The sequence below is a fragment of the Pyxicephalus adspersus genome, chromosome Z (genome assembly GCF_032062135.1).
Source record: "Pyxicephalus adspersus chromosome Z, UCB_Pads_2.0, whole genome shotgun sequence".
Taxonomy (NCBI): Eukaryota; Metazoa; Chordata; class Amphibia; order Anura; family Pyxicephalidae; genus Pyxicephalus; species Pyxicephalus adspersus.
Window position 1 is genome coordinate 19083093 of NC_092871.1, and position 16888 is coordinate 19099980.

Genomic DNA, 16888 nt, shown 5'->3' on the forward strand with positions numbered 1-16888 from the left:
AGGATTGAAAACATTGGCTAAAAAATACCAAATTATTTTTTAAGAAATCTATTCCAGGTTTGCTGGAGCACCAAGCTTCACTGTTGAAACTGTATCCTCTCCAGCCTTGGATAACTTTAATATATCGGGCCCCCTGTGTCATGGATTGCACTTCTGTGTACAGGTTTGTCACCGGCAGCCCTTATTTATTGCAAGGAGCTGTGTAATGTGTTCTTTAAAAATAAATATTAAATAAATTGTAAGCTCTTCTGGGCAGGGTCCTCTCCTCATCCTGTGTCACTGTCTGTGTCCCTGTCACTGTCCCTATTTATTGTGCAGCACTGCGTAATATATTGGTGCTTTATAAATACTGTTTATTATTGTTAATATTTTTTTTATTATTATAAAAAGGACAATATAATAATAATAATAAAATAAATAACAAGATAAGCCTATGATTAGAAAATGAAGGATATGAACTGCTCAGAACAGAAGTACAAGCACCAGGGACTCCATTGTCAAAAGAATTTCAGTCCAAAGACAGATCTATAGAATGAGGGTTTGCTCCTAGACGATGGAAGTCACCATGGATAAGGACAACCTGTCACCACTGGTACTTAGCAAAAGGCAGACATGGACTCTGTATTAGGAGAACTTACATAAACCTTGTCTTGATTCTGTTCAGCAGAGACTGCTGCAACCCTACACAAAAATGTCACAATGGATATAGCAACCTGAGATGCCACCCTTTTGGTGGTGATGGTTCAGAGAGCTGGCTGAAGGGTGAGCCACCAGCATTGCACACATTAGGTATCATTAGTAGAAGCCTTGTAAGTCAGAGAAATACCAAGAATAAACCATAGAGAATGGCTAGTACTACAACCATGTAACCAGACTGCTGAAAGCGGAACAATCACCACAATATTACTTTATATAAAACATGCAGTTAGGTTAATTGGCTTCTTCCTAAAAAATTTACCTTGAATTGCAATAAAGACATATGACTATGGTAGGGACTATAGACTTTGTACAGCGCTGCATATAATGTTGGTGCTATATAAATACTGTGTAGAAATAATAATAGGAAGAAGAAGATATAAAAGTGTGGAAAACCCTTTATGTAAGGGAAACTTTTGTTTTTTTAACCTCCCTAGAGGTATTCCCGAGTGTGGCTCGGGGTTTATTTTTAATACCAAAAGTGGTAACCCTGAGCCACGCTCGGGGTGGAATTGCCAGGGAGTTTTCTCAGCCTTACCTGGTCCCAACGTGCGTCCTCCAGCAATGTCCACGGCGTCTTCTAGTGATGCCCGGCGTGTGAATGTTGGGGGCATGAGGCCAGGGGACGCAGATGCCGGCTGGGCTGGGCAGTGCGAGCGTGCAGCTGGGAGGCAGAACCAGATGGGAAATTTTTAAATAATAAATATTTTTTAATGTACCGTTTTGACATAAAAAAATACTTATTATTCAGACCGCCAGGGAAGATAATACAAGTTGCTGTGGTAGAGAGTGAATGGGAAACCCAGAGCCTCCTGGGATACATACATCACCTATCCCAGGAAGCTGCGGGTTGCTTCTTCTGCACATGTCCGATCTCGTATGCAGACGTCTGTCTTTGGATGACTTTCCTGTGGGATATCCAACACAAATCAGATTGATCAAAACTTGTGTTTCAATATAAGATTGGAATCAGTGGCAGACACAGAAAATAGCGGGCCCCTATGCACAACTGAGTAATGTGGCCCCACTGACAACCAATCCCCCCCCCCATCTCTATCCCTCTCCCCTTTTTTTGCCACTCTCCATCCTCTCCTTTATTTGCTCTATCCCCATCTCTCCCCCCGTTTTTATCTACTCTGTCCGCCACCCCAACCTGGATCTTTATCAGGCCTTTTTTTGCCATTTTTCTCTTTCTCCCTCTCTCTTTTTACCCCCTTCAGGTCTTCCCTCCTTCGCTCTTTTTTTCCCTTCCTCATTTCCTGTGAAGCTGATAGTTTACTTGCAGGTCTGTGTGTGCAGCTGCACAAGGGCCCCTGGTCAGTCTTCGGTGAGTAGGGGCCCCTGCAGCAACTAACACAATCCTTTCTAGGAAGTCCATTCTTGGTTGATGGCTTCTAGCATGCACCTTTACCTGTACGACCTGCACTCCAAGCTGTCAACTGAGGGTGGGCTTGCAGCCAAGGACTGGTTGAGCTGCTGCAGGGGCCCCTACTGACCAAGGACGGACCAGGGGCCCTTGTACTGCTAGTTAAAATTTCTGAGTGGGGATTGACTCTGAGTGGAACTATGTGACCACTTCTAGTTTTTGGTAAACTATTGCGCCATAGGGTGTGGTGACTCTCCTTCCCCCAGAACACCCAGACTAATGCGTCTTCGAAATAGAATAGGGATGATTGCGCTCCAATGCAGCTCTACAGCCATCCAATGGAATACAAGGTAACCATGGAAACGGATGATGGTAACCAATGGGTTCTCTCATGTCTATGGACATTAATTGGGCTGTGTCTTCTTTTTATTGAGGGACACTAATCATTTTGGCGTTTATTTTAAGCTGTTTATATATATATGACGAGAAAGGACGGCTTTTTTTTCCTTTATACAAGAAACCCGCGTTCAGCATTGATTATGAAGGAGTTTATTTCACATTCCCTTTAGGAAATCCGCTTTAGGGAAAACCCGCAGTTCACACACGATTCTTTCCCCTCCCACAGCTGTCAATCAGCCCGAAGGGCGGCGCGCATGCGTATTGCGTGGTGGTTCTCGGCGATGTCCCGCCCTAAGGGGAGGTGCTACCTGTGCTCAGTTGACTCCCATCCAGGAAGAGAAGTTTTGTTTGGGAGAAGTTCGTCTTGTGAAAGGTGATTAGAAATCCGAAAATCGGGCGGTGGCGGAGTACAATGTGATGGGTGGCCGCTCCATATACTGCCTGTCAGCCTGTGTTCTGTACAGACAGTGTGTACATTATATTGACAGTGTGATCTACATGGGGGGGCATTATAGTGACAGTGTGATCTATGAGGGGGGGGCCTTATAGTGACAGTGTGATCTATAGGGGGCACTATATTAGCAGTGTGATCTATGGGGAGGGCATTATAGTGACAGTGTGATCTATAGGGGGGCATTATAGTCACAATGTGATCTATGGGGGGGGGGCATTGTAGTGTCAGTGTGATCTTTGGGGGGGGGGGAATTATAGTGACAGTGTGATCTATGGGGGCACTATGGTGATAGTGTGATCTATAGGGGGCACTATATTAGCAGTGTGATCTATGGGGGGAGGGGAGGCATTATAGTGTCAGTGTGATTTATATGGGTGGGGGGTTGTACTATAGTATCAGTGTGGTCTATAGGGGTCACTATAGTGTCAGTGTGATCTATAGGAGGGCATTATAGTGGCATTGTGATTTATATGAGTGGGGGGTTGTACTATAGTATCAGTGTGATCTATAGGGGTCACTATAGTGGCAGTGTCATTTAAAGGAAAGGGTCACTATAGTGGCAGTGTGATCTAGTGGGGGGGTTATTATAGAGTTATATGGGGGGGGTGAAAGTTGCCTTTCACTAACCCTAGAAATGGGGTGAAGTTGTGCCTTTAGCCCTCCAGTTACGTCCAATCAATAATCCTGTTCTTTCTCTTTTTTTCTCATTTTCTTTGCTCATATTTTTATCACCTTTATATTAATAACTTTTATTTGGTTCCCCCTCCATCACTAAGCCGCATTTGCAATGTGAACGCCCCCAGTTCACCCCTTCCTGCTCCTTTTGTAAATCATCCCCATCATATAGCATTTATCTATTCAATGATCTCCTCTTGTGTTATGTGATTTTATAATATGATTATAATATTATTATGATATATGTTTCATTGCAGTGACTTCACAGGCTATTCCGTACAATGGAGGGCAATTCCAAGCCACTTACCAGCCTCGCATGGACGTCCGGCCAGTCACTGTGCCCCAAAGGACACAACATAGTAAGTTATGTTTTTTAATTGTATAAATATGTAATTTAAAAATTCCAACTACACCAACACCTCCTTCTTACTCATTAGTCCAGCATTTCCCAACCAGGCTTCCATGGAGCCGTAGGGTTCCTTCCGAGGTTGCTAGCGGTTCCTTGAGCAATTTGTCCCTCTCAGGTCAGTTTAAGTGACATTAATGATACATTTAGCTGTCTGTAAGGGTGACATTCTATCCACTGGCCAGCAATGTAAGAGGTATTCTTCCCACTGACCACCACACTAATGTACCTGAGCTATGGATATAACAGTTATAATAGTAAGCTCTTCTCCTGTGTTACTGTCTGTATCTGTGTTTCATTTTAAACCCCTATTTAAGGTACAGCGGTGCGTAATATGTTGGTGCTATATAAATCCTATTTAATAAAAATAAATAGGGATCCATGAAAATCTGAAACTTATTGAAGGGTTCCCCTATGTTAAAAAGGTGGAGTAAGGCTGCATTAGACTATGCTATGTGTTGTACCTCCCTTAAAGCCCATCACCCAGTTATAACTAAGAGTCTTCATATGATTGGAAAATGGTATGGTTCACACACAGCAAGGATTCTAAATATTAATATTTGCTGAAGTTTGCCCTTAAGGTGGAACTGAACCAAACCTTTTGCACTTTCTAATTGGATAGCCTATTCCTATTCATAGAAGGGATATTTGGTGTCTTATCTGCAATAAAACATATTTACCTGGCTGCAATCTTCTGTACAATGCACAATAGCAGCATACCTTGGTGCTGGGAATGAATAAACTTCTCATATGTCATTCTGGACTGGCCAATCAGGATGACCGATGATCCCCAGTAAAGATATCATCACCGGTATTGGAGTGAGTGGAGGTGAATAAACTTCCACTTTAAACCAAATTTGGAATATTCAGCTCGTGGTATACACTCAGTAGCGGTTAGATCCACCAGCCACTAAAATAATATTTGTATAAATGCTTTGTTGTTGATATATATTTTGTTTTTTAAGTCTTTGTTAACTTATTTTGAATGATTTGTTGTTTTAACAGATTGTAGCCACCGTTGAAGGAGCATCAGCCAGTTTTCTGAAGGGATTTAATCAGAAATCTGCTTTGTATTTGACTTGCAGCACAGAGTCCACATCTGAGGTATTGTTAAACTCGTTTGACATGTTTTTGAAATTTTGAAACATTTCTGTCAATCTTGCACATTACCATTATCATAATCTGCTTATTGCAGCCTTCAGTGGAACACTTTGTAAGTAATAGGGAAAAAAAGTGGTGTCTGATATTGATGTTTTTAAATGATCTTTATAACTAAGGGAGTAGTGGGAGGAAGGAGAGTACCATGGAGCCGGAGTAGAAAATACCCTGGTGTTAATGGTTGTGGGGTTATAGAACTTGCCTTGGTGTCAGCGGCTGTAGGAGATGCCGTGGCGTCTGCAGTTGTAGGAGATGCCCTGGCGTCTGGAGTTGTAGTAAAATGCCCTGGCATCTGCTGTAATACATGATGCCCTGGCATCTGCGGTTTTACATGATGCACTGGTGTCTGCGGTTGTAGAAGATGCCCTGGTGTCTATAGCTGTAGGAGATGCCCTGGTGTCTATGGCTGTAGGAGATGCCCTGGTGTCAGCGGTTGTAGGAGATGCCCTGGTGTCAGCGGTTGTAGGAGATGCCCTGGTGTCAGCGGTTGTAGGAGATGCCCTGGTGTCAGCGGTTGTAGAAGATGCCCTGGTGTCTATGTTTTCCCCGGCTCACCATTTTTGCCCTGATTTTCTGTCTTGCTGACATTTTACCGGGCCATAAAGGAGGGTAACTCTACAGCAGCAGTAAAGACAGAAATATTACAATTCTTTTTAAAAACAATTTTTGTACAGTGAAGGGCTAGAACTCCAGATCTTTATTTCTGGAATATTTTGTCTTTATTTTTTTATATTTTTATATATTTTATATTTTTATGTTTTATATTTTTTATTTGTGTATATTTTTTTATTTGTCAGATCTTTAATTTGGAATATTTTATTTTTGGAATATTTTGGAATATTTTTTGGAATATTTTATTTTTGGAATATTTTGTTAAAAGTCTGATTTTTATCCTGCTTGTATCCCTATTGCAGATTTGTACCTTTATTCCTACTCTTTTCAAATTTATAAACAAGCTTTGAGCTTCATATATACTTTAATGTAACTTGGTTAACAAGTGATGTACTCGCAGATAGATAACACCTTAGGATGGCTGCTTCTCCTTCATTGTCCAATCACAAGCTAAGGTTTGAGTGGTTACGAGACGGAATTGCTTTACAGCAGTAGAAAAAAGGTGACTAACCTGGCTATATTGTCTGGTGGGCTGTGCCTTCTAAAGAAATATTTATTTATTCATTTGACTTTATTTTAATGAGTCTTGTGCATCACATGTTCCTGGGGCCTATTTAGACCTTCATAGGGGAGCCTTTAGTTGTACTTTGAAGTTATTAAAATTAGATAGGAAACTGAATATATAACAAAATACTGAAAAAATACAATACAAGCTCAATAAACAATACTGATCTCTATACATTGTATTTTATTTCCAGGCTATAGGACAAGTGATTACAGATGTTAGGATACTGACTGAAAAATCCCCTTTACCGGTTGGATACGCCTATATTGGGGAATACATAGATCCAAGTAAGTATGTGGACAGAACAGGTGCTTTAACACAACATCATTCTGTATATATTTGTGTGTTCTAGCTGACTGGAAAAACTGGTATAACCTGCTTGGACCATGTAGACTGCTTTATAACCTACGACTAGGTAAAGCACGTCATAGCAAGCTGACTCACAGAGACATTGTATAATATGGCAGGAGCAAAGTATTTGCAGGAGTCAGATCATTCTGCTTTATTGATCAACTGGACTTTGTACTAATCTTTTTAATTATTACATGGGACCATCTGATGCCTCCCATGCTTAAAACGGGCTTAAAACTCAACTTTTTACTTTACATAAAATAGACAACCCTTATATATAAACTAAAAATGTAATGAATTTTAAAGTTAAAGTTAAATTTAAAACTTTAAAGTTTAAAAAAAAAAAGGGTGCAGTACCTCCTTTTTAATGAATTGGAGCGCAGAGTCACCCAGGACACCTATGTGACGCATCCCGAAGGCTCTTGGCTGGTCCTGTGCATGCCCGATTGCGGGCATGTGCAGCAGGGGCATTTTTTTCCACTAAGGGGAAAGAGATACCAATCTCACGCATGCACAGTGAGATCAGCATCTTTTTTTTTTCCCTCCTTACAGTGGGCCATATCAGCAACCCTTAAAGTTAATGTTGGGATCCCAGGTGAACCCCTGCTATTATTAGGATATCCACAGCTCACAATATATTGGTGCAGTGGATAGTGGGAAGAAATCTTCCTACATTACTGACCTGTACAGATAGCTAAATAGATCATTGGTGTCAATTATTCTGATCCGAGAGGCACAAATTCCTCAATACTGGAGGAACCCCAGCAACCTCTGGAGGAATCCAGGCAGAAAAACACCACCTAAATAATGTATAGCTGTGTTAAAGATTTATTCTACACTATCCCTTTTACAAGTGTGTTTATTATTGCAACCTTAATTTTAAATATATATATACATATATATATATTTTTAAATAAACCTAATATTTCAGTATTTTAAAAATTGTGTATATTTTTTTTAATTACACAGTATACACTAGAAGTATGTAGAAGTACTATTAGTCCTCAGCTTAATTTCATTGAATAATATGGTCTATAGGTATTCCATTGCAGAAACTATGTTTTTTTAAAATTGTGGTCATGGAATATCTTGGAAAGAATTGCACAGAAGTAATTTTACTTAAAATAATAATAATAAAAAAATCCTCAACTTTCAATGTTGAAAGTTCCTTTCCACTTCCTTTATTGTAAGTGTAACTAGTGACATACTGTTAATAACCAGGGATATAATTGTTTATGCATGTCTAAGGTATTGCAATGTATCCCATCATTTATGCATTTAGATATTAACCACTGAGCTGCACATCCTGGCTTACTGCACAAAATTATGAACTTTGCTGGCAGGCAGAAAAAAGAACTTTATACTGCATCAGATTTTGTTCAGCTTTAAAGACCATATTAAGCAGTATTCAAGTCTTGTTGGTTAAGTTTACAAGTTATCCTTATTAACAGTTTTCTTTTTCTTGATCTCTCCAGAGATTACTGTGCCAAAGAAGAAAAGAATATGTATAAAGCTTACTCCCATACATACTGCTGAAACTGCTGTCGCTGATTTTAAACTGGCTTTGAAAAATAAGCCGCTTAGTGAACCCTATAAACGAATTGGGTATGTGTTAGAGACAACAAAATCTTTATAACAATTGCAGTATTTTCCCAACTCTTTTGTGGAATTCAAAAAGCAGCCTGGCTTGATATTGTTAAATTATATCCCTTTTTTATATGTTTTTATATAGCACTGGCATGGCACTTTAAAAGCTCCATAGTCCTATCACTGACTGCCCCTCAGAGAAGCTCACAATCTCTCACAATTCACTACTCTGGTCATATGTCATTACCTACCATAGTCAACATAGGTCAATGTAGGGGGAATATAATTAAACTACCAATGTATTTTGGGGATATAGAGGGAAACCGGAGTGTCCAGTGTTGCAAGCATAGGGGGGACATCTTAACCGTGTGAAGGTAGTGTCCTGGCCAAGAGTCAAACCTGAGGTCTTATTGCTAGGTGAGAGCATTTGACACTGAGCCACCAAGCTGCCCAGTTACATTTGTAGACTACATGCACATTTCCCAATGGTTTATTTAAAAACAGAAGTACCGGTAAACCTTGCTGGTGTATTTTACGTTATAGCACACTTACCTCTTAGTGTGCACTACTCCGGGGCTAGGATCTAGTCACTGCCCCATCCAACACAATCACCATGTTCCTCTCTACTTCTTAGCCTTGTGATTCTCTCTTTCAGCCTTTGGGTGCAACCTAATAAAAAACTCCTGCACATGTGTCCCCAGCTTTCAGTTCTTTTTCTAGATATGCTGAGATGCACTGCCATGTGCACTGTGCACTACTCATAAAAAAATATTGGATTATCATAACAGATGGACATAAATAACTTTTAATGAAAGGTCAGTGGTTGAGGTATTTATTTATCTTTATTCCGCCATCATCCAGGGTCACCATTTACTTCCTGGACCTGGATGCTGGCTTTAAGATGTTCATTGTTATATGCTACAAAAATACAATGTTTCATTCTGATCATCAGGAGGAAGAAGACTAAGGACATGATCCCTCTGGCTGGCAGCAGACTAATACATCCTTATTTTCAGGAACTCCTAGACTGCTTTTTACTATAACTGTAGAGGCTTTTCTAATAAATGATACTGTTGCTGTATATTGGCACTTGTAAGGAGTTTATGCATACAGACAGAGATTTACATTTTAATAATATTCTTTTTTCAGTGTTATATCATTTTTCTATTCTGTGTTTTATAACCACAGTGATATGAGCGGCCTGGCATTATGGTGCAAGCATGTTTTGGTAACTGCCCCAAAACCAACACCAAAACCTCGAAATGTTACAGCGGGCATGAGAGGACTTTCTCTGGACAACACCAGTCCTGCACAGCCAATGTAAGTGTCTTGGGGTTGGAGGTGTCAGGAGATGATAGTAAATGGGGTCTAGAAGTTGTGGCCAGCTTCTTTTTATCTGGTGAATTAAAGTAAACTGCAGGAAAGCAGTGTGGGGGATGCCACATTGACTTTATTTCAGCCATTGCTAGTTTCATGACTGTCATGTATCTATCTTATCCTATAGATAAGGTTTATGGCATGGTGCTGATCTGCCCAGCTATCAGAATTCTTGATGTGGGTGATTTGCGAAATAGTGAACTAATGGGGTTTATTTATATACTTACTCACAGATCAAGTCTATAAGAAATTCTTTAAAAATGGCAAAGGCTCCAGAGTTGATTTATTGGACCTTATATATGATAGCTCTCCAAGGCTGGAGAGAATACACTTTCAGACGTGAAGCTGGGTGATCCAGAAAACATGGAAACATTTTGAATCCTGGACCAGATCCATTCCACGGTTGCTGGATCACCCAGCTTTTTTGATGAAAGTGTATTCTCTCCAGCCTTGGAGAGCTTTCATAAATAAGGGCCAATGTTTTGGATGTGTACACCTTTAAGATTTAAGACAGAAAACCAGGTCTTTAGAGATGAGTAATGTTTGCGTCCTGTTTATCTTCCGTCTGTACTTCCCAATTAAAACTGTTGAAGAAAACGTCTCTGGATCCAGCTACTGACAAACATTTCTGCTTTTATTTGTGGATAGCATAGAGAACAGAAAGCTTCTGTCTGATTTTATTGCAGTATGTGTCCTCATTATTGAAATCTTTCCATACTAACTGGGACAGTGTGGCCATTGTTAGCCTGATGGAAAGTAAGGCAAAAACCCTTCCTTGTTACATTAAAAGAGTTTCTTGGTATTTGGCTTTTAAAATGGAACTAAAGTTATATTTGGCATCACGCAGGTCTTTCTTGTAGAAGGGGACAGGTGATGTTCCTTCTGCAAAACATATTCTTACCTGTCTGATTGTCGCTCATCTGTCAGAATTCGCTGAGCTGCAAATGCGCAATGAAGCGTTTGTTGCTAGGAATACTGAATAGACTCCATGCACACCAGTGTGGGAGTTAAGTCATCCAGGCTTGCCAATCAAGATGGAATGTGGTATGTGTGCAATGGAATGGAGACAGGAGAATATCCCCAGAGTTTAATCTCACTTTAAGGGAAAAAAAACGGGGGGCCTGCTACATTTTGTGACTTGACTAGGCAGCATACCGCCTTATAAAGGTTGACATGTTTGGTAAAATGTCTTTCAATTTTCGAAAATTATTGGGGAAATTGCCCTTATGCACAACAAGAAATTGTGACCATAGTCACCAAAACAAATGGAAAGAGTGAGTCTCCCCATCAAGGCGCACAGACAGCAATTAAAACCCACACACAAACAATCCATTCCATATCAATACTAGAGGGTGCCCGGCCAACAGTGATACCATGAGTAACATAGAGGAAGAAAGAGCTAGCACTCCACAATGCACCTCTGTGTTTTACTGAAGTATTATGACCAAAAAGGTAAATAAACACAATACCATTCTTTTTAATTTAGCTTTAGTAAAAAGATTTCAGTCTTGGTAAAATACTGAGCTGCATCATGGAGTACTGAATCTTTCTTCCTGTGAGCAATAAAAGCCAGCCATGGGCTATAGAGCTGCAGCACAAAAAATGTTTTGGCTTTACATTACATACATGTTTAACTGAGGGCAGCAATATTATCTTAAAGTACAAATAAACGGTTCTGTATAACAGCCTAAATCTTACATTCAGTTACCATGTGATACAAAAGCCAAACACCTACTGTATCTTCACAGGCCTACAGTTGTGCCTCACATGTTCCCCCTTCCAGACACTGCAGCTTTTAGTGGGAGGGTTACAGAAGCAGAGGCCGTACGGTCAATCCAGAAAGCAGTGGGTAGCACTACTTGAGGCTAAGTGTGGATAACCATTGCCAACTAATTTCATTAATCCGCAGTTGCTAGATTTTACTGGTGGGATCAAGATACTTATCCAGTAATATAGAGGTATTACCACACATATTTTTTAATGGGAGCTCATAGTTTAACTATTATTTTCTATTTTTTCATTAGACACGGCACAAATGAAGCTTCTGTTCCAAAACTAAGTCGAGGACCTTCCATCTCTGAGCATCCCATATACGAGTCTAATGTCTATGGAGTATCTGGTGAGTGAGATTTCAATATAATCAATCCCTATTTGAAGTACAGCACTGTGTAATATGTTGGCGCTATTGAAGTACTGTTTATTATTATTGTTAATATTATTTATAATATTAATGTCAATTATCGGTTGTGTAAAACAATTCATAGCCACCAATAAGTAGTTGGGGGTCTCATGGGGCTAGGAACTGACCCTAAAACATTTCAAAATACAAATCCTTTCTGAGAGGTAAATAATCTGGTAATCCTAATCTTATGTCCATACACTTATATATTTATTTCATTTACTGAAATCTGATATTTTAAATGGGTTTGTTTTGTACTTTTTTTGCTATTTCTCTCACTTGACCTCACACTTGTCTTCCAGCTATTGATGGAATTCCATTCACAATACACCCAATGTTTGAAAGCAGAATTGTAGAGCCTTCTGTAAGTATCCTTTAAATCCCTGTGAAAATTCCACCAGTTATTTGATACAGTTACTTGACACCAAATTATAAATGGATTTGCCAATTTACCTCTATTGCTTGAGCACGCTTTACTGTATAGTAAGTCTGTAGTATAGGATCTTAAAGACCTGTATCATATTTTAATGTATTATTTGTTAACGTCATTGACTTCTTATGTTGAATGCCATAGTACTTTACACCATAGAGTAAGTTATGTATGTTTGTATGTAGATACATGAATAAAGGGTATACCCCCCCCCCCAAAAAAAAAAAAAACACACACACATACAGGACTCTTCAGGGTAAAACATAGCAAATTGTGCATTGTTCTCCTCAGCCCCTTTTACCTGGATTCCACACCTAGTACTTTTCAGTAACCATGCAAAAACAGCCTGGGTTACTATACAGGGGCAGTGGACAGTTGGGACATAGTACAAAGATGATGGACAAATTAGGTTTACTAAGTGGGTATTTTATTATTATTATTATTATTATAGGTAGGATTTATGGGATTATATAAAGCTACATTGTATCATTTATGTCTGCATGAAGTTCAACATTCAACTTTTTCTATAGCCAAAGAAGGAAATGTTTATGGTGAATAATATTTAATTGCAATGTTTAATTGAGATGTGTTTTTATTGATTGCTATGCCAGATAATGTCATCTCATGACCTTCGAATCAAAACCCTGGCTGACATTGAGAATGAGGTAGGCCAAGTTACAGATCTGTATCACAGCTTGGGTCATGTGATTTTTTTTTTTTTAAACTACTTTTTGTATGTGAGATATTAGAACTCGCTTTATTAAAATGTAACTAAAAATATAGTCTCCTATGGACAGCATGGCAGTCACTTGTTGCTTTAAATATTTTAGGGTACTGGGATTATGTACCACCAAAAATACTATCTGCAAGGCTCTTTTATATTTTCTTTGTATTTGTATTCTTTGTATTTGTATTTCTGACACCAGTGAACATTTTGGCCATCTGTAAGGGTGAAATTCTACCCACTGGCCAGCAATCTAAGAGGAATTCTTCCCACTAGCCGCTATGCCAATGTACTTGGAACTGTGGTTATAGTTATTATTAAAGGGGATCCATGATGACCTGAAAGTTATTTCATAAATGTTCCTCCATGTTAAAAAAGTGTATAAAAACTGTAAATGATGTCTACACTATGCTCTGTACCTTTCTGCAAGTCTATTGCCCTGTTTCCAAAATTCAAACATGTCACGTAGTCCCAAACAGGTCCTAGTTTTAGCACTTTTTGCTATATGATACCAACACACTGTGATCTGCGTCTCCTGTATTGAAACCCTGTCACTTTCAATGGAGACTGAACAGCATTAACGTGATATGTAGCATGACCACTTAAACACTTTGGCCCTGATTTAATAAAGCTCTCCAAGGCTGGAGAGAATACTCTTTCACCAGTGAAGCTGGGTGATCCAACAAACCTGGGATAAATCTGGTCCAGGATTTAAAGCATTTGCTAGCAAATAGCAAATGACTTTGAATAAATCCATTCCAGGTTTGCTTGATTACCCAGCTTCACTGGTGAAAGCGTATTCTCTCCAGCCTTGGAGAGCTTTAATAAATCAGGCCCTTTGTTCCTGCAATCTGTATTGTTCCAGTGCTGTGTTTGTTTAATCTCAGAATAAAATGGATAGGACAAGGCCAAAGGGAGCCAATACAAAATCACTAAATTACAATTGCTTCCCTTGTCATTTTAGCTCCAGCACGCTATAACATGTACAAATCCCGGATCCAGAGTAATAGATTCTTAACACTTCTCTCCTGTGGTACTTTAACATCCCTCCAATTGTTATTACTTACCAAAACTTTATACATATACCGGTAGCCACACTGTCTGGTATCGGACTAGAGACCTCCTACTCGTATCCAACATCTCCACAGTTATTAAAGAAGAAACTAACTTGATCCAATAGAAACTCTTTGTCTAGTATACAGTCTAATCAAACTCTATTGATATGTATAGGGATTGGACTAATAATTATTTTTCAATTTATTGAAGATATGTAATAATATCTTATATGTTATCATCACTTGTACTAAAATACACATTTTTGCCAAGAAAAACCCTGCTGTCCTATTCTCTCCTCTATTTGTATAAATTACTGTACCTCTATTTGTATAAATTACTGTACTTACTGTAGGGGTCGGCAATGTATACTGATACAGAAAGGAGACAACTCTAATATTAACACTATGCGCCTAATTTATAAAAGCTCTGCAAGGCTGGAGAGGATACAGTTTCATTTCAATGATTAAAGTGTATCTTCCCCAGCCTTGGAGAGCTTTAATAAATCAGGCCCTATATATATATATATATATATATATATATATATATATATATATATATACCAAAGATCTAATTTCCAACTTGTTTTTTTTTTTCAGTACAACTATGGATTTGTGGTGGAGCGTACTGCGTGCACTAGATGACGCTGAATAAACTGATAACCGATGGACCCTGCAATAGCCAAATGACAAACGCTAGATATATAGCCAAAAGTTGTTTTCAGTACAGTTGCTCTACAGTGCATAGGCCACCTGTTATCTGTACCCAGCAATTTTGATAAGCATCTCAATTCAATGAAGTATGATATTCAGAGATGAGTGCAATCCCTTGGTCTTCGGCTGCTCCGTAAATTGTTTTCCTGAACAACACTACAGTAAACTCCCTGTTATACAGCTTTTGAATTCACAAAAATGCCTTTAATAATGTTTAACTCCGAATTTTAGGGGTTGATTAGAGAAACAAATTTTTATAGGCACACTGTCACCTTTCCCATGTAGGGCATACTGTATCTTTGTAAAATGTCTTCCCCTTGAACTCTATGCTAGTGCTGCCTCACTGCTCTTACTTCCGTGCCATCCTTTCATCCACCACTAAAGTCCCCTTGACTTGTTTCAAAAGCTAAAAGTTGTGTTAATGTTACTCCCTCAATCATGCAACAGTATTCAATAATACCTAGATATTGGCTACCAAACACTGTGAATGGGAATAGGTGATATACTCCCCTATACACAAAAAAAACAGGTAGTATTGTGCTGTGAGAGAACAGGAATCTGTGAAATTCTGGAAAGCTGAGTGTCAGGTTTGGAAAAGCTCTTTAGCAAAACACTACCCCTTTCCCCTGAATGGCAGGGTAACCCTCTCCTAAAGGCAAGGCGTAGAAGTATTTGACCTTCGGGATATACAGCCATATACAAAACTAGCCTGGGTTTTACCTTGCAACAATTTTTATTCTTTAATCAAGACTCTCATTTTTTTTACCCAACGACTCACAGCTATCCACCATGGCCATCCTCTGCTAAGCTTTTGGACCTTAAAATGAATAGGACACATTTTAAAAAAAGAAATGCAGTTATTGTGGCTCATGCATTGCCCAGAACAACTGTACTTTTTATTTTACTTTTTTTTTCATACTTTGGATTCCGTTGCAAGATTGACCAAAGTGTCTTTTACATGTAATTGTTACCTCTGTTAGTCTTTGATAACAGTGATCTTGCACTAAACAATTTTATATGGTTTGGACATGTGTTCAAGGTACATTTTGTCTGGTTTTCTCACTTTTCCAGTTCGAGATTAAAACACAGAGAAGATGACAGTTTAAAAATATACATTTTTTTTAAAAGAATGCTGGTCATGTGACCACTCAGTAGCGTATGGCCAGAATAGGGTAAACTACTTGCATACCCCTAGCTAGCCCTGGCAGCAAGTGCATATCCAAGGGGCAAGCAATTACAGCTAGCTTTCCTTAGGGGTTGGTGCTCATCTGCAGAATGAATGAGAGCATGCATCAGATCAGCACTAGATATATATTTCATTGTTAAGTGCATGTGTGAAAACTAGCGTGTATATGTAACCTACACATATATTTGTTACCCATGACAGAAATACCTGATTTGTCAATGTTCCAGAAAGTCCAAGTTAGAAATGTTGAAAAAATGTTATTAAATTCTAAATCAAAGATTCCAATTTGGTTTTGTACAGTGTTTTCATTACCGTTTTTACTATTTATGCATGTGCAGTGTGTTTATTTTCTTTCTTAATCAAACTTTGAAGCTGTTGAATGGCTGGTGTCATTGCTGATCACATGAACAGCACCACTGCAACTGCAGCAAAAAAGAGACCAAAATGACATGCATACATGTAAAAGTTGTGAGAGGTCCACACTTGCATTTGAGAAATGTAACACTGTATCACTGGAATTGCTAGTGATGCAGTGGTTTTATCTCTCAATAACAAGAATTTAAACTAACTCATGGAGCCATGGATCCATGTGAGCTTATCCCCTCTGTATTTACTGTGTTGTCGGCTAATATGATGATACACTGTAAACAATTTTACTACTATGCACTTACATTTTCGAATGGTTTTGTGCATGGTGTCATATTTGTTTTTACTGATCCTTGCGTCAAGTTTATAGATAATCTGTATTTTGGTAGTACCAGTTCACTTTATGGTATTCCATTTCATAAAGTGCACAGTGATTGTTCCTGTTCAGTTGTTCATCAATCAGCAGTCTGACCTGATACACTATATTTATTTAATGATTTTTTTTTTAGTTACTTTGAGCTGCTACTATTTCTTATTATCAAGTGGTTTGAAACAGGAAATGACCTGTGTAAGCAACAGCCACCATTAATA

General features: G+C 38.8%; 1 protein-coding gene across 2 annotated transcripts; it reads left to right on the plus strand.

Annotated features, from left to right (window-relative positions):
* The first annotated feature begins 2740 nt into the window (after window positions 1-2740).
* Window positions 2741-16216, plus strand: MVB12A (multivesicular body subunit 12A). Of its 2 annotated transcripts, none has more exons than XM_072429936.1 (10): window positions 2741-2834; window positions 3848-3949; window positions 5002-5100; window positions 6525-6618; window positions 8158-8287; window positions 9458-9589; window positions 11671-11765; window positions 12128-12189; window positions 12867-12920; window positions 14632-16216. In XM_072429936.1, exons 2-10 carry the CDS (start codon window positions 3872-3874, stop codon window positions 14674-14676), a joined length of 789 nt encoding a protein of 262 aa, XP_072286037.1. In that variant the 5' UTR covers window positions 2741-2834; window positions 3848-3871; the 3' UTR covers window positions 14677-16216. The 2 variants fall into 2 exon arrangements, with proteins under 2 accessions (XP_072286037.1, XP_072286038.1); XM_072429937.1 differs by lacking the exon at window positions 2741-2834 and adding an exon at window positions 2908-2928.
* Window positions 16217-16888: the final 672 nt, after the last annotated feature.